Source organism: Nycticebus coucang, chromosome 14 (genome assembly GCF_027406575.1).
Source record: "Nycticebus coucang isolate mNycCou1 chromosome 14, mNycCou1.pri, whole genome shotgun sequence".
Classification (NCBI taxonomy): domain Eukaryota; kingdom Metazoa; phylum Chordata; class Mammalia; order Primates; family Lorisidae; genus Nycticebus; species Nycticebus coucang.
This window is the reverse complement of record NC_069793.1, coordinates 65,782,214-65,807,357: the sequence shown is the minus strand read 5'-3', so window position 1 is coordinate 65,807,357 and position 25,144 is coordinate 65,782,214. Positions and strand designations below refer to the sequence as shown.

The 25,144-nt window shown below is 41.2% G+C and overlaps 1 protein-coding gene across 2 annotated transcripts in view; it reads left to right on the top strand.

Annotated features, from left to right (window-relative positions):
• FCHSD2 (FCH and double SH3 domains 2) overlaps positions 1-23,140 on the top strand; it is a 312,393-nt gene extending 289,253 nt beyond the window's left edge. For both annotated transcript variants that reach the window (XM_053561344.1, XM_053561345.1), the window contains exons 14-20: positions 8,642-8,776; positions 15,741-15,824; positions 15,946-16,123; positions 16,428-16,648; positions 17,864-17,993; positions 18,137-18,219; positions 21,087-23,140. In XM_053561344.1, the coding sequence (XP_053417319.1) occupies positions 8,642-8,776; positions 15,741-15,824; positions 15,946-16,123; positions 16,428-16,648; positions 17,864-17,993; positions 18,137-18,219; positions 21,087-21,170 (915 nt within the window). In that variant the 3' untranslated portion in view covers positions 21,171-23,140. The remainder of the gene's footprint in view (positions 1-8,641; positions 8,777-15,740; positions 15,825-15,945; positions 16,124-16,427; positions 16,649-17,863; positions 17,994-18,136; positions 18,220-21,086) is intronic.
• Positions 23,141-25,144: the final 2,004 nt, after the last annotated feature.

Sequence of the window (25,144 nt, the reverse complement as noted above, 5' to 3'; positions counted from 1 at the left end):
AAATCCTCAGAAAGGAAATAGCAGAGGATATTAACAAATGGAAGAACATACCATGCTCATGGATGGGAAGAATCAACATTGTTAAAATGTCCATACTTCCCAAAGCAATCTACCTATTCAATGCCATTCCTATCAAAATACCAACATCATACTTTCAAGATTTGGAAAAAATGATTCTGCGTTTTGTATGGAACTGGAAAAAACCCCGTATAGCTAAGGCAGTTCTCTGTAATAAAAATAAAGCTGGGGGCATCAGCATACCAGATTTTAGTCTATACTACAAAGCCATAGTGCTCAAGACAGCATGGTACTGGCACAAAAACAGAGACATAGACACTTGGAATCGAATGGAAAACCAAGAAATGAAACTAACATCTTACAACCACCTAATCTTTGATAAACCTAACAAGAACATACCTTGGGGGAAAGACTCCCTATTCAATAAATGGTGTTGGGAGAACTGGATGTCTACATGTAAAAGACTGAAACTGGACCCACACCTTTCCCCACTCACAAAAATTCATTCAAGATGGATAAAGGACTTAAACTTAAGGCATGAAACAATAAAAATCCTCCAAGAAAGCATAGGAAAAACACTGGAAGATATTGGCCTGGGGAAAGACTTCATGAAGAAGACTGCCATGGCAATTGCAACAACAACAAAAATAAACAAATGGGACTTCATTAAACTGAAAAGCTTCTGTACAGCTAAGGAGACAATAACCAAAGCAAAGAGACAACCTACACAATGGGAAAGGATATTTGCATATTTTCAATCAGACAAAAGCTTGATAACTAGGATCTATAGAGAACTCAAATTAATCCACATGAAAAAAGCCAACAATCCCTTATATCAATGGGCAAGAGACATGAATAGAACTTTCTCTAAAGACGACAGACGAATGGCTAACAAACACATGAAAAAATGTTCATCATCTCTATATATTAGAGAAATGCAAATCAAAACAACCCTGAGATATCATCTAACCCCAGTGAGAATGGCCCACATCACAAAATCTCAAAACTGCAGATGCTGGCGTGGATGTGGAGAGAAGGGAACACTTTTACACTGCTGGTGGGACTGCAAACTAGTACAACCTTTCTGGAAGGAAGTATGGAGAATCCTCAAAGCACTCAAGCTAGACCTCCCATTTGATCCTGCAATCCCATTACTGGGCATCTACCCAGAAGGAAAGAAATCCTTTTATCATAAGGACACTTGTACTAGACTGTTTATTGCAGCTCAATTTACAGTCGCCAAAATGTGGAAACAGCCTAAATGCCCACCAACCCAGGAATGGATTAACAAGCTGTGGTATATGTATACCATGGAATACTATTCAGCCCTTAAAAAAAATGGAGACTTTACATCCTTCGTATTAACCTGGATGGACGTGGAAGATATTATTCTTAGTAAAGCATCACAAGAATGGAGAAGCATGAATCCTATGTACTCAATTTTGATATGAGGACAATTAATGACAATTATGGTTATGGGGGGGGGAAACAGAAAGAGGGAAGGAGGGAGGTGGGTGGGGCCTTGGTGTGTGTCACACTTTATGGGGGCAAGACATGATTGCAAGAGGGACTTTACCTAACAATTGCAATCAGTGTAACCTGGCTTATTGTACCCTCAATGAATCCCCAACAATAAAAAAAATAAATAAATAAATAAATAAAAGATTATGCCTGGAATTTGCTGTCATCAAATATTCTATGACAGACCAACTTGAAGTAGATTGGAATCATGATGTTTAAAAGATGCAACAGGAAGAGATATTCCATGATACAGAGCAATTCTGTTCTAAGGAAAGCAGGGCAAGCTCTTCTAATCCCAAAGTCAAATAGGTGATATATGCTTTCCCCCCACTAGATTATCATTAATAATGATATAAATAAAATAAAAATAAAAATAAACCTTCAATAGATTGTTTTTTCTTAAAATATATACCCACATATTCTCCTTTTCAAACGTGCAAGTGTATTCCCATTAGAAAGTCAGAATGCTTTGTGAAAAAATTCACAAAACTTCCAGGAATGTTTTAAAACTTTGGCCAATTTCTCTAGCAAGATACCTTACATCCGAACTGCACAAGCATTTTTAAGAGGAATTATGGATACAGTGGAAAGTTAGTATGTGCCACTGTAGTGTAGTAAGTGTCAGCATGTCTTATTCATTCCCTTCCTTCACACCTGCTTACTACAGTGGCACATATTAAGTGTTGGATAAATTGGGTATTTTTGAGACTTAGCCAAAGACATTTGCTCATTTAGGGACATATCACATCCTCTGTGAAGGAAGCATTTTACAGTTGCATCCCACTTTTTTCCCCCTCTAGTTGGTTTTTTTTTTTTTTTTTTTTCTTTTTTTTTGAGACAAGAGTCACCATGTTGCCCTCGGTAGAGTGCTGTGGCGTGAGAGTTCACAACAACCTCAAACTCTTGGGCACAAGCTGTTCTGTTGCCTCAGCCTCCTGAGTAGCTGGGACTACAGGCGCCTGCCACAATGCCCAGCCATTTTTTTGGTTGCAGTTGTCGTTGTCTAGCAGGCCCAGGCAGGGCTTGAACCCGCCACCTTCAGTGTATGTGGCTGGCGCCCTACTCACTGAGCTACGGGCACTGAGCCTCTAGTTAGTCTTAAGAGCCTGTTTTGTTTTGTTTTTGAAATAACAGCTTTATTTTAAAAAGCTGTGTTTTTGACCCAAGAGATTGTTTTATGGACGATCTAACAATATAAATAATTGGAGATGTAGGCGCAACATATCTTACTAAGGACCCAATATTTATTTAATCTGCTTTTAGGTAAAAGTGCTGAAATAATTTAGAAGAGGTTATATCTCTTCACACTGCAGCTAACTGGCTGAGGAACAGGAAGCAGCGTACACATTCTGGGGACCAAATTATTTCTTCCATTATAGATGCCAACAAAAGCATTAGTCATCTGGAAAACATGACTAATACTACTGTTAAACATTAACATGATAACTGAAAAGTACCTTATAGAAGATAAATGTTTTGTTTTGTTTTGTTTTTGGCCAGGGCTGGGTTTGAACCCACCACCTCCGGCATATGGGACCGGTGCCCTACTCCTTGAGCCACAGGCGCCGCCCAAGATAAATGTTTTTTAAACATTCACTTTATAAAATAAAGGAGAAACTATATTACTTGTGTATTATTGACTCTTTGCCCTCTATCATGCTGTGGTACAGAATATATGTTTGAGTAGTAAAAAAGAAAAAAATCCCTGTATAATGGCAACATTTTTCTCAAAAGGAGAGCAGTCCACTGATACAGTTTTTCAGTTGAGGAATAGCCACGGCCCACTGCACCTTCCATGATTAGCCAGCAGCCTGCTGTTGTTCACACTGCCTTCTCTTATTGTCCTACTTCTCTTATTTAAAACCCATACCCAGTTGACAACCTAAATTTTAAAATTATATTAATTTGACAATAGAAAAAGTTATATGACTAGATTATTAAAAAATAGAAAAAGTAGCCGGGCGTTGTGGCGGGCGCCTGTAGTCCCAGCTACTTGGGAGGCTGAGTCAAGAGAATCGCCTAAGCCCAAGGAGTTGGAGGTTGCTGTGAGCTGTGTGAGGCCACGACACTCTACCGAGGGCGATCAGGTGAAACTCTGTCTCTACAAAAAATAAAATAAAATAAAATAAAAAACAGAAAAAAAATTAATAGCTCCATCCTGATAATAGCACAGTTAGCAATTTGGTACATTTCTTTCCCTTTTTATTCATTTATTTGTTTCTAAATTGACATGTAAAACTTATATGTATTTACAGTGTACCACATGATGTTTTGATATGTATTCCTCTTTCTGCTATTCTTTCTTAACATATTTATCATAATAAACTTAACTTTGTACATTTTTTCATATAACCTACCACATTGCTAGATGATCTTTGTGATTCTCTTAGTGTCCATACAGTGTTTTATCAGGAAGGCGCACCATAATTCACTTAACTATTCCAAGTTCAATATTTAGATTGCCTCCAGATTTTCACTATTCTAAATAATACTCTATAATAAACAATTTTTTTTTAAGCAGAGTTTCACTCTGTCGCCCTGGGTAGAGTGTGGTGGTGTCATTAGAGCTCACAGCATATCAAACTCCAAGGCTCAAGCAATCCTCTTGTCCCAGCCTTCTGAGTAGCTGGGACTACAGGCGTCTACCATCAGGCTCGGCAAATTTTTCTATTTTTAGTAGAGACAGGGTCTTGCTCTTGCTCAGGCTGTTCTCAAACTCCTGAGCTCAAGCAATCCACCTGCCTCAGCCTCCCAGAGTGCTAGGATTATAGGCATGAGCCACTGCGCCCAGCCTGAGACTTGTTTTGTGATTCAGTATACAGTATATGTTCCATGTGTACTTGAATGTATATTCTTCTATTGTTAAAGGTTATTTTCTGTAAGTATCAATAAAGTCAAGTTAGTTAATAGTGTTGCTAAGTCTTCAGTGTTTGCTGATCTTCTGAGTGCTCTATTTGATGCCCTGTGCCTTATGAGATTTTCTCCTCTTTTAGGAGGAAGCAGGTGTTATTCTCAAACCTGTGTGAGCTCTGAGAATTATTGTTTCAAATCTGTTTTGGTGGTTCTGTCTCTGGCTTTGGATAGTTTCTTAACATGCATGCACTGATCAATATCAGCTGAAGACTAAGGGAACTCTCTGCAGATTTCCCAAGTTCTCTCTAGGCATCTCTCTTCTTGTTACAGTAGTCCCCCGTAATCTATTGGGGATATATTTCAAGACCATCAATGGATGCCTGAAACCAGGGATAGTATCAGACCACATATATATTGTTTTTTCCTGTACATACAGATCTATGATAAAGTTTAATTTGGTGCAGCACCTGTGGCTCAGTGAGTAGAGTGCCGACCCCATATGCCAAGGGTTGCGGGTTCAAACCCAGCCCTGGCCAAACTGCAACAAAAAAAAAATAGCCGGGCATTGTGGCAGGCGCCTGTAGTCCCAGCTGCTCTGGAGGCTGGGGCAAGAGAATCACGTAAACCCAGGAGTTAGAGGTTGCTGTGAGCCATGTGACGTCATGGCACTCTACCCGAGGGCGGTACAGTGAGACTCTGTCTCTACAAAAAAAAAAAAAGATAAAGTTTAATTTATAAATTAGGCACAAAAAATTAACAACAATAGCTAATAGGAATAGAACCCTTACAACAATATGCCACATTCCTACTCTTATACTTTGGGGCTATATTACTAAGTAAAATAAGGGTTACTTGAACACAAGTACTGTGACATAGCAGTCATTGGTGTGATAACTAAGATGATGACCAAGGGACTAACAAGCAGGAAATATCTACAGCATGGATACACTAGCCAGGCGTCCTCAAACTTTTTAAACAGGGGGCCAATTCACTGTCCCTCAGACCGTTGGAGGGCTGGACTATAGTTTAAAAAAAAAAACTATGAACAAATTCCTATGCACACTGCACATATCTTATTTTGAAGTAAAAAAAAACAAAACTGGAACAAATACAATCATACCACCTCATGTGGCCCATGGGCCGCAGTTTGAGGATCCCTGTGACTAGACAAAGCAATGACATTAGGGTAGGCCAGAGCTCAACAGTGCAAGGTTTCATCGTTCTACTCAGAATGACATGCAATTTAAAATTTATGAATTGTGTATTTCTGGAATTTCACATTGCATATTCTCAGACCATGGTTGACCACAGGTAACCCAAACCTCAGAAAGTGAAACCGTGGATAAGGGGGGACTACTATACAGTCCGAATTCTAGCCACTTTGGCCTTCCTGAATTCCTAGTTTTATCTCCTCAGTCCAAGGAGATCACCGTTCTCTGTATGGGTTTCTTCTCCCTATGTCTTGGGCTAGAAACTTTCTTTACACAGTAAGTTATATGAACTGTTTGTTTCCCAGGGACCACTTTCCTTCATGCACAATATCCAGTGTCTTAAAAACTATTCTTGCATATATTTTGAACAGTTTTTCAGTTGTTTCTGACAGGAGGTTAAATCTGGTCCCTGATACTCCATCTTGCCTGGAAGCAAAAATCCATTTTCCTGATATTTTTAATGTCATCTTTTATAAGCTACTTATGTTATATTTGGAATAATGTTCACTGGATCACTTCTCTGTCCAGTGGAATTCAGAGGTTCTGCTAGTCAGTATTAAGCAGCTGCTTTACTCTGTATTGATATTGCCAGATTCTGTATCTAGATTAACCCTTCCTCATAAGAACAACAAAAGCTGACGTTTATTCAGTATCCCCAACGCACCAAGCATGTGATAGGGATTTTAAATAAATTACCTCATTTAATCCTTATGATGACTCTGTGAAGAAGTAATTATCTTTATTAGAATGATGTAGTCATTGAACTTGCATTGCTGAAGGTCAACACAAGTAAGTGACATAGTCAACATTCAAATCCAAGTCTGCCAGACCCCAGGACCTGCTGTTTTCCTCTTCAGGACAGTACCATAAAGCTGAGCCTTCAGAGGTTATTTTGCTGAGTACAGGAAGATGGCTTCTAAAACCAATTCAAAAGATTCTTCTTATCTGCCCTTGCAACAAGAGTAAGCATTTTACAACATCTAGGAAGGAAGAATACTAGTAAAGCTAGAAAGAATAGTTTTGATTGAAGTTCTGTCAAGTAACAGGAAAGAAAAAGGGATGAGAGAGCAGTCCTTAAGAAACAGAGGAAGGATGTGATTTTATTATAGAAATGCAAGGTCAAGAAAACATTGAAACAATTAAGAGGGTGGAAGAGGAAAAAGAAAGAAATTATTCTGAGATGTTATGCTTTGCAAAGCTGCTAGAACAAAGCAGAAGCATATGACAGTGACCCCTACTGCTGTCACTGCAGCTTTTATTCTCTTCCTTGAAAATCAAAAAGTGAACTCAAAATAAAGGGAAGAAAGAAAGGAATGTTTAGTATCAACCAGTGTTGCCAAAATAAAATGTTTTGGATTAATTCCCAGTGTCAAAAGCACAGTACATATTAACGTTCTGTATATATTTTTGAAAACTTGTTCCCTAAACCCCCCCCACACACACACACTTTTTTTTTTTTGAGATGAGGTCTTGCTGTGTTGCGCCAGCGGGAATGTATTGGCACAATCAGACCACAGCAGCCACAAACTCCCTGGGCTCAAGTAAATCCTCTCACCTCAGTAGGTGGGACTATAGGTATGCACCAACATGCTTGGCTAATTTTTAATTTTTTTTGTTGTTGTTGAGACAGGATGTCTATGTTGACCCAGGCTGGTCTCAAAAACCTGGCCTCAAGCAATCCTCCCACCTCGGTCTCCCAGAGTGCTGGGATTATAGGCATGACCTACCACACCAGCCTCTACCCACATTTTTATAAACAAATTAATGTTTTGTTTTTTCTTATGCCCACAGTTTGTTTGTTTTTTTATTCAATCATAGCTGTGTACATTAATGCAATCGTGGGGTACTATGCACTGGTTTTATATACAATTTGAAATATTTTCATCAAACTGGTTAACATAGCCTTCACGGCCTTTTCTTAGTTATTGTGTTAAGACATTTATATTCTACATTTAGTAAGTTTCACATGTACAAGTATCACTTGTAAGATGCACTATAAGTGTGATCCCACCAATTACCCTCAGTTTTGGTTGTTGTTTTTTTAATGTCTATAACCTTTCTAGAATATGAAGTCAGTGTCTTCTAAGTTTGGAAAAATATGTTTAAAGTTAGCTTATGGCAATTTCTAGCATGATTCTTTTATGTGACACAATGTCCTTTTGGAAAATAATAAAATCATAAGTCTGAGATTTGAGAAGTCAAGCCTCTTTTTCCACTGACTTGACTGACCAAAGATGAAGAATTTATAAAATGTCCAGGCACGGTATCTCTTGCCTATAATCCTAGAACTCTGGGAGGCTGAGGCAGGAAGATCCCAACAGTGAAACCGCATCTCTACTAAAAATAGAAAACTTAGCCAGGCATTGTGGCACATGCCTATTGTCCCAGCTACTCCGGAGGCTGAAGCAGGAGGATCACTTGAACCCAGTAGTTTGAGGTTGCTGTGAGCTAGGCTGAAGCCATGGCACTCTAGCCTGGGACAACAGAATGAGAAACCATCTCATAAAAAAAGAAGGAAAGAAAGTGAGGCACAAGATTACCTCACTCAGCTATGGAGAATTTTCAATAATAGTTGTAAAGGCCAGGCATGGTGGTTCATGGCTGTAATCCCAGCATTTGGGGAGGCTGAGGCAGGAGGATCACTTGAGGCCAGGAATTCCAGACCAGCCTGAGCAACATAGTAGGACCTCATCTCTACAAAAATATTTAAAACTAGCCAGGCGTGGTAGTGCGCGTATAGTCCTAGCCACTTGTAGAGTCTGTGGCAGACTACAGTGAACTATGATCATGATATTGTACTTCAGTCTGGGTGACAAAGCAAGACCCTGTCTCTTAAAAAACAACAACAAAAAAAAAAAAAAAAAACCTCTGTCCTCTCATAACATGAGAAATGCAAGTGAAAACAGATTGTCATTTCTATGTGGAGTTAAATAAGTAAAATTCACATTTTTAAACAAACAGATTTTAAATGTTTTTTCTTGCTTTAAGCCATTTTCTTGTAGTAAGGAAAATAACCAATAACTTCTCGTTTTTCTTAGCTTAATGCAGATACTGAAAGAGAAGAAGGAGAAGAGTTTGAAGACAACATGGATGTTTTTGATGACAGCAGCTCCAGCCCTTCTGGCACCTTAAGAAATTATCCACTCACCTGCAAAGTTGTTTATTCCTACAAGGTTTGTATTTTTCCAAAATACTGCTATTATTAAATTGTGACAACTCTGAGGATACACATGAACGTATCTACCCAGCCTTTCATACAGTGGTTAGCATAAAATTGGCATTGAATTAATAATGTCAAAGATAAGATAACATAATGCTGAAGAGTTTAGGTTTTGCTTCAGAATACCTGGGTTAAAATTTTGTCTCTGCCACTTATGAGCTATATGATCTTCCAGTCTCTTAATCTGTGTGAGCCTCAGTTTCCTTATCTATACCATAGGAATAATATTGTAGAGGTCATGTGAAGATTAAATGAGATAATACTTTCATAGCAAAGCATTTAGCATGGTGCCTGGAAGCTAGCAAATTTTCAGTAAGTAGAACTCTTCCCCTTTTTATCAATTACCTACTTGGCGTAGGACCCTTCATTAGGATGACCCTCATCCTTTGATATCAAAGGAAAGTTATTTTACAAAGTACTTTTTAAAAACACGCCTTTCTTTTCCCAATATAACCAACTCTAGCTATCCATGTTAAGCAGGGACCTGGATAGACAGATGACAGAATTTCCAAACTTGATTTGGCGTAATAGTAGCTAATCTCTATGACCCCTACCCTGCTTTCCCAGTAATTTTTTACTCAAGGCAAAGTAAATTGAGTTTCAATTCCTCTGTTCTTTCTTTCCCTCACTCCTCTCATCCAGCCCATCAGCCAGTGCTACTGAGTCCACCTCCAAAACATACCCTGGGTGACGTCACTGTGTCTTCTGCCACCATCGTGGTCTAAGTCATTGTTTTGATTAATATAAAAGGGAAAAAGTCCTCCTAATTTGTCTCCCTCTTTCATACTTGCCTTTGAACAGTCCATTTTCTACTCTGAAGCTGGAATTATTGTTTACACAAAAAAGAAACAATTTAAATCCTTTTCCTTAAAATCTCTTTTTAAGTTTTCCATTACATGTAAGAAAAAAACCCCAAAGTCTTCCCTAGGGTCTCTTAATATCCAGCCGGATCTGCCCCTGCCATTCTCCTACCTTCACAGCTTCCTGTCAAACCATTCTCCCACCCCACCAACTCACTGCACAGTAGCCATTCTAGCTGCCCTTCAGGCTTCAGAAACACCAGGCTTCTTCCTGACTTCATGTCTTTTACTCACTAGTCCCTCAACCTAGAACTCCCTTTTCCCAAATCTCAGTTGGCTGTCCTCTCCTCCTTTCTGAAACTCAGCTCAAATAGTGTCTCCTAAGGTCACCCTTAACCACTTAAATACATAACTCTTCAGGTACCGCTCTCTATCTCCTTGCCTCTTTTATTTACTATATAGCACTTATTACTAACCAAACTTAATCTTGTTTTCACATTTCTTTGTCTGACTCCCCACTAAGGCAGAAATTTTGTCTGTCTGTGTACGTTGTGTATGTGTCTTTAGCATCTAGAACCATGCCCAGTGCATAGTAGATCATCAGTAAACAAATGTGGGGTGAGAAGGGACAATGGGGCATAACAACAGAGAGAAGGTCTGGAGAGAATCTTCAACTGTTAGACACTCGGCAGTCTCACTCCCACCACCACCAATCCTTACGTAAGCCAAAAGGTGGCAGTATTTACTTCTCAATATCAGTGATTCCCAGACTGAGTTTAATATCCTTCTTTTATTCATAATACTTCCTGTTTTCTAAAGTTGGGATTTTTCCCCGTAATTTCCAGGGTAAATTGTTTTGATAATCTTTAGAAAATGTGAAATCATCTTCTAAGATACTTAGTCATTATATAGGGTATTATTAAACTGGGACTGGGTGACCTTTTGTTCTTCTATTTACTTGAAACTTCCAGAACTAGGCTTGTCGCCTGTAGCTCAGTGGTTAGGGCGCCAGCCACATATACCGGGGCTGGCAGGTTCCTGCTAAAACAACAATGACTATAACAAAAAAATATCCAGGCATTGTGGGAGATGCCTATAGTCCTAGCTACTTGGGAGGCTGAGGCAAGAGAATCACTTAAGCTCAAGAGTTTGAGGTTGCTGTGAACTGTGACGCCACAGCACTCTGCAAGGACAACACAGTGAGACTCTGTCTCAAAAAAAAAAAGAAAAGAAACTTCCAGAACTAAAATTGAAGGTCCTTAAATAGAGAGGGTCTTAAGTGTCTGGGTGATTTCAAATAGCTCACATTCCTCCAACATTCCGTCTGTTGACATATCCCAAGCACATACACCAAACTATAAAAATCTATTTAGTCAATCATTGAATAAACATTTACTGAGTGCCCAATATGTAATAATTTTGGGAGGTGCAAGAATGAATATAACCTTATTCCTGCCTTCTGGGAATGGATAATCTAGAGAGGGGGATAAATATTAAATGAGAAAAATATACCATATCTGAAAGATTATAGTAACGCCACTAATTCTACCTGTGATAGTTGGGGAAATTTTATAGATGAAGTGGCATTTGAATTAGGTCATGAATAAGACCTTTCTAGACATAGTGAGACAGTAGAGAGAGTAAGAAGCCTTCTGAGCAAAAAGTATATAGCAGCAGCTACAGAGTGTGATGAGAGTTTAGGGTGTTCTGGAAAGGTTAAATTCAGTGGTAAGGGAGCATACAGTGAGGGAATAGAGCAGTTAGATGTAAAGGTATCTGTTTTCAGAGAGTAAAGGGTCTTTGTACCAGATTAAGAAATTTAGTTTTTATCCTGGCTGGGAGGATCCACTGGATGTGCTAAAATCAGATTGGACGTTGGAGAAAGTAACCCTGTTTGTGGCAGAGATACTTTAACAGGGGTCCTCAAACTACAGCCCACGGGCCACATGCGGCAGTGTGATTGTATTTGTTCCTGTTTTGTTTTTTTACTTCAAAATAAGATACGTGCAGTGTGCATAGGAATTTGTTCATAGTTTTTTTTTTTTTAACTATAGTCCGGCCCTCCAATGATCCCCTGTTTAAAAAGTTTGAGGGCCCCTGCTTTAGAAGATAGATTAGAATAGAGAGAGAATGACATTAAGCCTAATCATGATTCCTATAGTCCAGACTAACACAGAAGGCCTAGAACAATCTGTTAAGAACAAAGAAAAGCTGTGTTAGATTCAAAAGCCTTAAAAATGCTAATAATTTTTGACCTTATTGGCATCCATCCTGAGGAAATAAATCATAATATAGAAAAATGTAGGCTAGGTGTGGTGGCTCATGCCTATAATCCTAACACTCTGGGACACCAAGGTGGGTAGATCACTTGAGTTTAGCGATCCCAGCCTGAGAAAGAGTAAGATCCTGTCCCTAAAAACTGTAGCTGGGCATTGTGGCATGCATGTGTAGTCCCAGCTACTTGGGAGGCTGAGGTAAGAGAATCACTTGAGCCCAAGAGTTTGAGGTTGCTGTGAGCTATGATGCCACAGCACTTTACCACAGGTGACAAAGTGAGACTTTGTCTCAAAAAAAAAAAAAAGATACCAAATTTTATGTACCTTAAAACTGCAATTATGCATATTTTCCATCTTGTCTACGATGAACATGTATTTCTTTCTTTCTTTTTTTTTTGAGACAGAGTCTTAGTGTGTCACCCTCGGTAGAGTACTGTGGCATCACAGCTCACAGCAACCTCCAACTCCTGGGCTCAAGCGATTCTCTTGCCTCAACCTCCCAAGTAGCTGGGACTACAGGTGCCTGCCACAATGCCCAGCTATTTTTTGGTTGTAGTTGTCATTGTTGTTTGGCAGGCCCAGGCTGTATTCAAGCCTGCCAGCTTGGTCTATGTGGCTGGCACCTTAGCCGCTTGACCTACAGGTGCCAAGCCTTGTATTTCTTTTATAATCAAGAAAGATGTATTGTTTTAAAAGAAAATACAGAAAATTTGGAGAGATATTGGTGGGAATGGTGGTCTGGTTATCACTGGAACTTAAGGAGATAATGTGAGACCATTTGTGTATTTTATAAATATTTACTGACAACTAGCTGTCTTTAGTTGGGATAAGTGAGAAGAAATACAGTTCCTGCCTTAACTAAGTCTAGTAGGAAGACCACAGGACTACCAGCTAACTAGAATGCCATGGTAGCCAGTGTTAAAGGGATGTACAAAGCCTAATAAGAACAAAAGAATGAGGAAGCAACTAGCTCATCATGGATGGTCTGGGTGGGTGGTCTGGGAAAACATAAGAGCTGGACCTCAAATCCATGAGTAATAATAACTATCGCTTATTTATTTATAATCTCTTCAATAATCCTATAAGGATAAGATATCAACCCCACATTCATTTAACAAATATTACTTGAATACATTCTACATATCAGCGCTGTGCTCTTTTCTGGCTCTGGGATAAATATAGCATTATTCTGACAAATCTCTGCCCCATGGAGCTTACTTCAGTAGGAAAATAAAACTAAGGCTCAGGCTCAGCACCTATAGCTCAAGTGGCTAAGGCGCCAGCCACATGGCACCAGAGCTGCAGGTTCGAATCCAGCCAGGCCTGCCCAAAAACAATGATGGCTGCAACCAAAAAATGGCCGGGCACTGTGGCAGGTGCCTGTAGTCCCAGCTACTCAGGAGGCTGAGGCAAGAGAACCGCTTGAGCCCAGGAGTTGGAGGTTGCTGAGAGCTGTGATGTCACGGCACTCTACCCAGGGTGACAGCTTGAGGCTCTGTCTCAAACAAACAAACAAAAAGGCTCAAAGACATCTTAAGGTTGCTTGCCCACAGAAAGAGCCTGAAGCTGGACTTAAACCCACAGTAATCTAAATCCATTCATCAGATAGGAAAAAGGGAGCAGAGCATGCTGGACAGAAAGAACAGCTGGTAAAAACATGAGGCAAGGAAAAATATGGTGTGTTCAAAGAACGGGGAGTAATGTTTTGAGTCCAAAGCATCAAGAGGCACATGGGGACCAACTCTGTAAGGTCTTTATGGCTGTGCAAAGGACTTGACCTTTTTAAGTGGAAGAATTGGACACTATTGCCTGAGGATGGTATGATAAGCTACTGTCTGCTTATGTTGAACAACTGGTACTGCAATTGGACAACCTGCGTGGACCCCTGTGACTATTTTTTGATGTGGGGTCTTTCTGTGTTGCCAGGCTGGTCTCAAACTCCTGGGTTCAAGCAATATTCTTGCCACAGCTTTCTGAGTAGCTGGGATTGCAGGCATGTTCCACCATGCTTGCCTTCCATGGCTTTTTCTTTGAGACAGAGTCTCACTTTGTCACCTTCAGTAGACAATATATAGGTGCCCGCTACAACACCCGGCTATTTTTTGTTACAGTTTGGCTGGGACCAGGTTTGAACCTGCCACCCTCAGTATATGGGGCCAACGCCCTACCCACTGAGCCACAGGCGCTGCCTTCCATGGCTTTTTTTTTTATAAGGGAAGCAGGATATTTAAAGGTGCTTTATCCATCCTGTTTTGCTCTCATATACATTAATGTCTGGGGTTATGTTGGTACTGTTTAAGTCTTACCGTGGAATTAGGAAAACATCTTTATTACAAAGGTACTTTTTGCTGATATATTCAAGGCATAGTGTGGTTTCAGAGTAGTAAATAAATCCATTGGAAAAGGGACCAAGGGGCAGCGCCTGTGGCTCAAGGAGTAGGGCGCCAGCCTCATATACCGGAGGTGGCAGGTTCAAACCCAGCCCTGGCCAAAAACTGCAACAACAACAACAACAAAAAAAAAAAAAAAAAAATAGGAAAAGGACCAAGAGTAAATGTGCAAGTTTGTTTTCCTCATATTTTTAGATATGAAGTAATTTTACTTAAAAACTAGTCCTGGAATGTTCTGTGATATGTCAGCCATTTTCAATATTATTTTTCTGTCTCAATGAACTGTGGCAACATCTAGAATCTGGGTTTTGATGAAATGTTTCAATGTTGATGAAATGTGAAATGGATCCTGTAAAATGACCCCCGCTTTTTTTGTTTGTTTTGCCTTATTTTTGCTTAACTTGGAAATATTTTACATTTTGAGATTGTAAGATTTGAAAAACTGTATGTTCTTAGGTGATAGTTTTAACTGATGTTGGGACTTGGGGAAAGCTTTTAAGATTATTAATTAGAAAGCCAGAAGAAGCCTCCAAGCTCCTGCCTGTTACATGAGACAGGCAACAAGGCTCTTCAGAAAGCAAAGCCAATATCCAGCCCTGGCCAAAAACTGCAAAAAAAAAAAAATGAAAGCAAAGCCAAGTACACTTTATAACCCCTCTGCAGAGCCCCTGAGAGTTTCTTCCCAAGTTTTGCTATCTCAAGGGCAGTATCAGCAGGGCTGATGCTAGTGGCTTCCTGCTGTCAAGAATAATAAAACCATCACAGTTAGGTTATGCAAAAAAATCCAAGTGGATCAGCCTAGTCTTTACAGTTAAGTAAGAGCATAATAAATCCGAAACTTGCCTGATCGCAATCATTTCCTTTCCTACAATTTCCTTCTTTTGGCCACTGTCTTACAGTGATTCCAGATCAACCAGGCACTGCTCAAACTCTTATCTAATTCATGTACATAGTTCTTTGCATTTTCACAGCATGCATCTCCATTGTGGCCTTCTGGGAGCAGCTCTAATTCTGTGCCTTCTCCTTTGCCTGTTTCCTAAGTCATCATGGTTCCGTGTTTATTCATCCCACACTGACACTCCCTCATCCCCCAGGGAATGGCAAGACTGTCATTTTGAAGAAATGGAGGCATCAAGTTGAATAAATTACAAATAGACACATAAGCTGGAGCTGGAACCCAAGTCCTCTACTTCCACCATGGTGCTCTATCCATTGAACCTGATTGCCTCTTGATGATTCAGTTTCTCTAGTTTTTGTTGTGATCATTTCATTTATTTTTTGGAAGTAAAACTTCACCTCATTTTGATAGTTTTACAGCATTTAAATTTTTGTGTTCAATACTTTTCTCAAAATCATTTCAATGTTTTGATCCCCTGTTTTTGTTATGATCAGTTCACATCTGCTCTTTATCTAACCTTTTTAATTTTGTCCATGACCATCCTACATTGCAGGCTTCTCAACCAGATGAGTTGACCATTGAGGAACATGAGGTGTTAGAAGTGATTGAAGATGGAGATATGGAAGACTGGGTAAAGGTATATTCCTTTGCTCATATCACCCCCTTCTTGTGACATTTTTAGGAGTTTGTTTTGGTTCTTATTAAGCCCCGTCCAAATTGTGTGTGCAAACTTGTTTTGTCACATATCTTTTACCCAGGCGCGAAATAAAGTTGGCCAAGTGGGTTATGTGCCAGAAAAGTACCTACAGTTTCCCACCTCGAACAGCCTACTGAGCATGCTGCAGTCCTTAGCTGCTTTGGACAGTCGGTCACACACATCCAGCAATTCCACGGAAGCAGAGCTCGTCTCAGGCAGCCTCAACGGAGATGCCAGTGGTAAAGACTGAAACAAGGCCTTCTTTATTTGGTCACTCGACCTAAACTGTATTGCCCTGGATTACTCCTTCAGTAGATTAAAAAGCACAACTTTATTCCTATTCTGTAATATATTTTCCCTTATTTGGTCACATTTGTCCTATACAAAAGATCCCTAAAGTTGATCTTCAGTGTGTAAAAATACTATGATTTTACTCCTCTTCTTTATGATGCTCTTTTAGTTGTCATGTGAGCAAAAGGGTGGTTTCAGAAGCAACCTGGCTGTCAATGTTCTTACTGGATTTGTCTTTCTCTTGTTCCCTAGTCTGTTTTGGGAAAGCACTTTATGATTATGAGGGCCAGACAGATGATGAGTTATCTTTTCCTGAGGGAGCAATCATCCGTATCTTGAACAAAGAAAACCAAGATGATGATGGCTTCTGGGAAGGGGAATTCAATGGGCGGATTGGAGTTTTCCCATCGGTGCTAGTAGAAGAACTTTCAGCCTCAGAAAATGGTGACACTCCATGGATGAGAGAGATTCAGGTACATGAGGGGGGAGGAAACCGAATTAAAAGATATTTTAAAGAAAATTATTCCCAAAGGGTCTGTTAATCCTAATAAAAGTTGGCTGTAGTCTCTGCCTCGCCCTCACCATCCTACCCCTCAGTGTATCTGCAAAACTGATTTGAAAAACCAGAGACCTGTCAGGCCCTTACAGAATGTGGTCATATTACACTTCCCTTCTCCCACATTCTGTTCTCTCAATCAGTTTAATCAAAATGCTAAATTGTACTTATCATACTAAAGATTGGTTTGGTGGAGAGAAAGAAACAAATCAGAGAAGGGAATGTATTGTCTCTGGTTAGTTTACATAGTAAAACTCCACGCTGGCTATTTGTTTCCCTCACTATCAAACCCTCCCTGCCCAACTTAGATCCTGCCAGTCTACTTCAGAGAATTAACCAGCCTGCTAGATCCCTCATTCAACTTACAAATGGCTCTAGACTTAGCTTATCATAGGGAAACTTACCTTTACAGGAGACCCCCTAATTCAATCACAGTTCAGCTTTTCCTCTCTGGGTTTCTATCACAGCAGGCCTGGCAGGTAGAGGAATAAGGAATATGATTGCCAATCTTGTTTGCATGGTGATTGTGACACTTAGCCTGACATGTACAAAGCCTGCAGAAATCAGAAACTCAGCCAAAGTAGCCGGGCTTTGTAGCAGGCGCCTGTAGTCCCAGCTTCTTGGGAGGCTGAGGCAAGAAAATCAGTTAAGCCCAAGAGTTTGAGGTTGCTGTGAGCTGTGATGCCACAGCACTCTACCCAGGGCAACAGCTTGAGACTCTGTCTCAGAAAAAAAAAAGAAAAAGAAAAAAGAAGCTCACCCAATTATTTGCCTTTACCCCCACACAAACACAAAAAATAACTTGGTCCTTCTTTTGTTCTTCACTGAATTTACTGAATTGACTAATTTCCTATGTTTTCGTTAGCGCTTTAGGAAATGGTTTGACTTGATAACTATTTAAAATAAACCAAAATCAGTAATATAATGAGATCCGTGAGAGTAAAAAAGTGCAACAAAAAATTGGGGTTTAGGGTATTTTAGGCTCATTTGCTTCTAATGAGGCTGATGAGGCTTAATAGTCTTAACTGAGCTCCAGAAGAAAGGAATGTGTGCTGAGTAGTCAGAGAAGCAGCTGTGCTCTCTCCTTTCTGAGGAAATGGGCACCTGATAACCTTGCTTCCCTTTGCTGCAGATCTCTCCCTCCCCCAAGCTGCAAGCCTCCCTGCCTCCACTGCCGTTGTATGACCAGCCTCCCAGCAGCCCCTACCCCAGCCCAGATAAGAGGAGCTCCCAGTACTTTCCCAGGTCTCCTTCAACAAATGGTAAGGGTTCTCGGGGCCTGGGTCTAAATGCATTTTCACTTCAGAAATCCATATATTTGCCTGAAGAGCAAACAGATCTTCATTAGCATTTTTATTGCTCAACAACTCAAATAAAATGAGCTGCTTTTGTTCCCTTCCTTTAGAAAACAGCCTTCATGCTGAATCACCAGGATTCTCCCAGGCATCAAGGCACACTCCTGAGACCTCATATGGCAAACTGCGACCTGTAAGTCTCCTATCTGGCAGGGTTATAGAATGCATGGTTCTTCCAAATTCAGAGTTAGAAATTAATGTTTCCCTATGGCCTGTGTGTTGTTACTGATTCTGCCAAGCAAGGGTAAAATGGATTTGAGAAGGTAAAAAGAGCTATTGAAAGGAAACAATAAACTCATCTTAGAACATTTAGTCTTCACTGGAACTTATTTCACTGAGCCATGGTGAGATCACAGGATGATAGCTATGAAAATATATTTAAATGCATTAAAGTGGCCTAATTGTGAAAAAGAAGCACTTTTTTTCAGCTAGTGCTTATTAAGGACCCATATTCCAAGCCTGTATTTGCTTCCTAGAGGACACTGAAATGAATAATAAGATAACACCTCATGGCCTCGAAGAACTTCTATTTCCAGCAAGAATATATTTGCCGGGCGGCGCCTGTGGCTCAGTGAGCAGGGCGCCGGCCCCATATACCGAGGGTGGCGGGTTCAAACCCAGCCCCGGCCAAACTGCAACCAAAAAATAGCCGGGCGTTGTGGCGGGCGCCTGTAGTCCCAGCTACTCGGGAGGCTGAGGCAGGAGAATCGCCTAAGCCCAGGAGCTGGAGGTTGCTGTGAGCTGTGTGACGCCACGGCACTCTACCGAGGGCCATAAAGTGAAACTCTGTCTCTACAAAAAAAAAAAAAAAGAATATATTTGCCTCTACTCATCCCTCTTCACTTTACTGACATCTCACTTCCACCCCCTCCCATACCCTCCAAGGTCAGAACTTTCACCTTGGTAATCCAGTGGATAACTTGCAATTTTATTTTTCTTGACCTTTATCAGCTTTTTACACCATTCCTTAACTATTGGCTTCATCCATTCAGCAGATGTGTATTGAGTGCCTTGTTAAGCACTTGGGTCTTATCCTAAATGCTACAGGAAGCTATTGTAAGGCAGTAAGCAGGACAGTATTGTTGCTAGGTCTGCATTTCAAAACACTGCTGTGGCAGCTGAGTGGAGAATAAATAGAAGGTGGCAGAGTGTCCTAGAAAGAGGTGATGGTGGCATGGACTAGTGAATAAGGGGTGAGAATGGAGAGAAGTAGACTGCCACCTTTGCTGCACCACACTGTCCTGGCCTTCTCCCTGTCTCTGCTGACACTTCTCATGGTTCTCTCCCTAGGCTGCTTCTCTTGAAGTCATTCAAAGCACTCTTCCTAGGTGATCTCATCTATCCTCACTGCCATTTATATACCAGCAACGTCCAGATTTCTAACTGCCAATCTGATCTTTTCCCTTAGCTTCAGACTTGTGGATGTCTCAACTTACATGTCCCAAGTCCCCAAAATTCAGCAAAAATGAGTTAATTATCTTCTCTCTCAGACATTCTCTATCTCCCAAATCACCTGACTTGGTGAATAGAACCACCATCCTATAGGTGTTCTGGCATCGGTCTTGGTATCTCCCCAGCCCTGTCTCTCATAAACAGTCATCTCCAGACCCTGCCAGGTTGACCTCAGAGATAGTTGTCAAATCTTTCTCCTTCTCTGCTTCCTCCATTGCCAGCACCTCCATTGTTCAGGCTAAATCGACTCTCATCTAGCAGACAAGTCTCCTAAATAGTCCTCTTGCTTGAACTCTTACCCACTTCGAATCTTTTCTCCAAACTGTTACCTGAGTCATCTTTCACATATCTAATACTGCTAACCGCCCACCAAAAACAACTCCTTGCCTAAAGAATAAAGCACAGTTTTTTTTTTTTTTGTGAGACAGAGTCTCACTTTGTCGTCCTCGGTAAAGTGCCAGTGGCATCACAGCTCACAGCAACCTCCAGCTCTTAGGCTTAGGCGATTCTCTTGCCTCAGCCTCCCGAGTAGCTGGGACTACAGGTGTCCACCACAATGCCTGGCTATTTTTTTGTTGCTGTTTGGCCAGGGCTGGGTTTGAACCCACCACCCTCGGTATATGGGGCCAGCACCCTAGACACTGAGCCACAGGCACCACCCAAACACAGATTTCTTAAAAAGGCCCCTTCTGGCTTGGCGCCTATAGCTTAAGTGGCTAAGGCGCCAGCCACATACACCAGAGCTGGCGGGTTCAAATCCAGCCCAGGCCCGCCAAACAATAATGACAACTACAACCAAAAAATAGCCGGGCCTTGTGGCAGGTGCCTGTAATCATTAACTACTTGGGAGGCTAGCCGGGCGTTGTGGCGTGCGCCTGTAGTCCCAGCTGCTCGGGAGGCTGAGGCAAGAGAATCCCGTAAGCCCAAGAGTTAGAGGTTGCTGTGAGCCGTGTGACGCCACGGCACTCTACCCGAGGGCGGTACAGTGAGACTCTGTCTCTACAAAAAAAAAAAAAAAAACTACTTGGGAGGCTGAGGCAAGAGAATTGCTTAAGCCCAAGAGTTGGAGGTTGCTGTTAGCTGCAATGCCATGGCACTCTACCCAGGGCGACAGCTTGAGGCTCTGTCTCAAAAATAAATAAATAAATAATAAAAAGGCCCCTTCATGACTTAATCTCAGCCTGCTTCTCCAGCCTTATCTCTTGCCACTCTCCTCAGACATGCTAAAATGTTTTCAGTTTTCTAAGCATTGCTCTCTCTTGCTTCCAACTCCAGGCCTTTGCTTTGTTGGGACTACAGTGACTCTTGTGCTTTCAGCCTAGGCGAGAACCTGATTTGTGTGTTTGACAGTTTCACTGAGAACAATTGCCTACCTGTGTGGGAAATAGTGAAGATTAGACTGAAAGCATCTGTTCAAGAGCATTTCTGAGACCCCTAGGGTACCCACAACCTTGGATGGATGAATAATTGGGTTTGGGGGTGCTTCACCCACCAAGTTAGGAAACTTAGGAAGCTGACTGACCATCCATGTAATTGTTTCCTGCTTAGGTCCGGGCAGCTCCCCCTCCACCTACGCAGAACCATCGAAGGCCAGCAGAAAAGATGGAGGATGTGGAAATCACACTGGTGTGATGATGGGTTTGCCCAACCATTACTGCTACAATCAAGGCCAGGCTTGGGAGTTTGGCCAGTCTTGTGTTTCAGGCACCTTTGCATGATGTTGATGACTCTTGAACAGAGTAAAAACAAGAAGGATTATATGTGACTGGTTGGCCTGGTGGACTCCTCCCACATTTTGAATAATTCGTGCCTTTTTCTGTTGTCAAATTCTATGTCATCTCTCCTACCATAGCACAAATCCTAGTGGACCCTAGGCACAGAGAGTGGGGCAGCCCTCATGCCAAACAGTGGTCCATTTTTATATGAGACTCAAGACCAGGCCTCGTCCCAGGGCACAGTCACAGAAATACTGATCACGTGCACTTGTACAGTATATTACTGTGGCCACAGGATGTGGCAAAGATTCTCATCTTTCTTCAAGTAGCTTTTGCTCATCTGAGTTAAGTATTAATCAGATCATGTTGGCTATATAAGGAAACAGAAGGAGGGATTTCAGGAGAGGCTGGCTCCTCCCCAACGATAGTCCCCAAACTGAGAAAGTAAAAGAAGTGGACTGCCCTGAGTTTAGCACCAGTTGCATTAATGCACATCTCTTCCACAACTAACAGATTTAAAAACAATAACAGTGTCCTTTGTATTATTAATATCTATGCCATTCATTTAGAATTAGTGGAGCTAATATGGAGGGGCTGAACTAGTAGCCACATCTTGTCCATCACATAGACTAATAGAAAGGAGGTTACGGCTAAAGCAGAAATGGAAGTTCCAGATCTGAAATGAGCCAATATAATGTTCTTTTTGTATTTGGGTATTTTTCATCTTAATTTTTACAGCATATATTCTTCTTGCCAGTAATCTAGATAAATTGAGGACACATACCTCCTACATTGTTCAGTTTCTCTACTGAGGAGGCCTCTAGCATTATTTTATTCTCAATCCAGTGCACTGGTCCAGTCCAGCTATCCCCCATGGAAAATCCAGTTTCCAGGTCCCACTGCCCTGACGTTTCTTTGGGATAAAGAACCTGTGGGCTCATGGAGGAAACCAGCTTCCTGTGAGAAAGGACTAAAGGACTGCACACCCTACACAAATCCAGATTGACAAGAAAAAGACAACTGTCTTCATAAGTCACAGGAAGAGCCAGAAGTAGTGTCCCCTGCAGGCTAGTGAGCCCACAGCTGCAGGTACCAAGTACAGGACTCTGGTTTTCCACTCCTTTGGAAGGTAGGGAGTGCAATACCTAGGGACTAAGGATGTTTGCCAGTTGCTTTTTTTTACTTTTGTTAAGAAATCAAATTTGTAGCATTTAATCCAAAAGTTGTTTTATGCTTTGAAAATTCCATCCCTCCTAAGAATCTTTAAAAACTTGAAATGTTCACCAAATGTCCCCATGGGATTTTTTGACCAAAAGTAAAGGTTAAAGCTGAAGAAATTTTCAGTTAGTCATTTGATCACTCAGAGACAGTACTCACTGATGAATCTTCTCTGTGATTTGGGGGGTTTTTTGTTTTTGTTTTTTGCATTTCTTGATCTGTTGATCTATTTGAGGTCTTTTGTGTTTATCAAACTTATTCTTAAGTTTAAAAAAGAAATAAAAGTGGTTTTTTTAAGACTTTAAAATTTTCTGACATACTAAAAATCTTCAAAGTGCTCATAAATAGAGCAGTCTTGTATTTTCTCATTAGCTAGCCAAATTGTCCTTGAATTTGGGTTTTCCATAGCCTCAGAGCGTTATTTGAAGTCTTTTGTTATATTTTAAAATATTTTTTGGAAGAGCTGCTAATTTTATTTTAAAAAGCAAAGTTGTAAAAATATGCCTCCTTTTTAAAAAATAACCCCTCCCTCCAGAACATGTAACCCAGCATCACAATGCACAGGCCAGGGCTCAGAGGGAGCCTCTGTGCAGATGTGCTTTCTTTACAGTGGCTGTAAAAAGTTTGTATTTATTATGTATAAAATGTTGAATAATAAAAAAATGGAATCAAGTTTTCTGCCTTTCCCTATAGGAAGTTCTGGGTAAAGAGACATTCCCCCCAAAGACCATGCTTCTTATAAAGACACATCCGGGCTCTCCTTTAGACCACTTTACAGATAACAGAGGAGAAAGTAAATTAATCCATCCATGGGACAAACAGTCCCTGAAGCCACCCACATGCCAAGTACAGTATCCTACATTAGAGGTGGGCATGATTAAGTTAGGGTCTTTGCTTTCCCAGTGGGGAAAAAGATGAATACATACATGAGGACGTGAGGCATGTGCAGAAGGGAGGGACGGACAGCATACTGAGGGGGGGGGGGTGAGAGGAAGATTGCTGACTGTCCCCTGCAGGCTGTGACTGCGGACTTCCAGGAAGTGGGTATTATGGGTGCCCTTTCCTCATGAGGAGTAATGAATCGTGTGAAAGGAGGTTGTATGGATAGAGGACTCCTGGTTAAACACTGTGTCTTCTAGCCAGCCACACCCAAGGACCAGGGATCAGCCTGTTTGGAGAGGGGCCCCACAAACTCCTCTTTTCATAGCACCCAGGACATGCAGTATGTATCGTTCCAGACATTTTTTTGTGCATAAAACTCATAAGTGTATGGGCACAGTGTAAGGGTGTATGGCACAATGTAGGGTGTGTTTGGGTGCAGGACACAACTACAGGGACTCAACCTAACAAATTCAAATATTGTGACCTGGTTGTTTGTATCCTCACATTAACCTGAAATTAAAAAAAAAAAAAACCTCATAAGTGTACACATTGCTTGTTTACATAAATGTGTTCTAGTATAAATCAATATTGGGTAAGTTCCTAAATATGGAATCTGAGAGTCAAAAAGGCATGCGTTTGTTAGATTTTGTTAAATTGGCCTACAAAAGAATTACAGCCATTTATATTCCCACCAACAGCATATAAAACAACATGGACTTAGTAGTCTCAGTTAAAAATCTGGCTTCACCACTTGATAGCAATGGAGACTGAGCCTCAGTATCCCTTTTATTTTGAGACACTCTCACTTTGTCACCCTCAGTATCATGCAGTGGTGTCACAGCTCACAGCAACCTCAAACTCCTGGGCTCAAGTGATCCTGTTGCCTCAGCCTCCCAAGTAGCTGGGACTCCAGGTGCCTGCCACAACACTCAGCTTTTTTTTTTTTTTTTTTTTAAAGACAGGGTCTCACTTTTAATCGGGCTGGTCTCAAACTCCTGAACTTAAACAATCCACCTGCCTCAGCCTCCCAGAGTGCTAGGATTACAGGCATGAGCCACCATTCTAGCCTTGAGCTTCAGAGTCCTCACCTGAAAGCTCAGAATGCTGTGTAGCCACACATAAAGTGTGTGGCACAGGATGGTCACCACAAATACTCCTCACATGCCCTCTCCCATCTCTTCATGGTGCTGTCCACAGTGGGGGTCACGGATAGTCTCCCAGGCACACAGTAACACTGGTAATCATGAGGCCCAAGGGAAGAAGCGTGTGTCAAGTTCTTCACCCATAAACGTGGGAAGGGCTGTCAGAACGCATGAAATATCATTTCCATCTTCTGCCTTCCCCTCTGGGGAACAGCTGCTCACATTTGAAACTGCTGTTAGCACTTGAGGCTGCCTGTGACCAATTGCCTCACCCCAGTGTCATAGCTTAATTTTGTCCTCCTTCAACACAGAAACTGATTTCATGTAGTCAGGCCACAAAGTCAGCATGTCACCTAGATCCCCTTCCTCTCTGACCCAAGCACCTGAGCACACAAGCCACGTGGGAGCAGGTCATCTGGCCTTAACCTGGCACTCTGTGAGGGATGGCCCTTCCCTCTTGAGCTGCCACATCCTCACCTATAAAAGGATGGAACGAGGTGATTTCCAAGGGCTAACCCAACTCATGTTCTGGATCAGTTCAGTTTCTAGTCGCTGAAAAAGTCACACAAAAAGGTCACAATATTTGAGAATAGACATACATAAACTTCTTGGGATGGCAAAGTGAAACTCAAGCTACTGGACTCTTCCC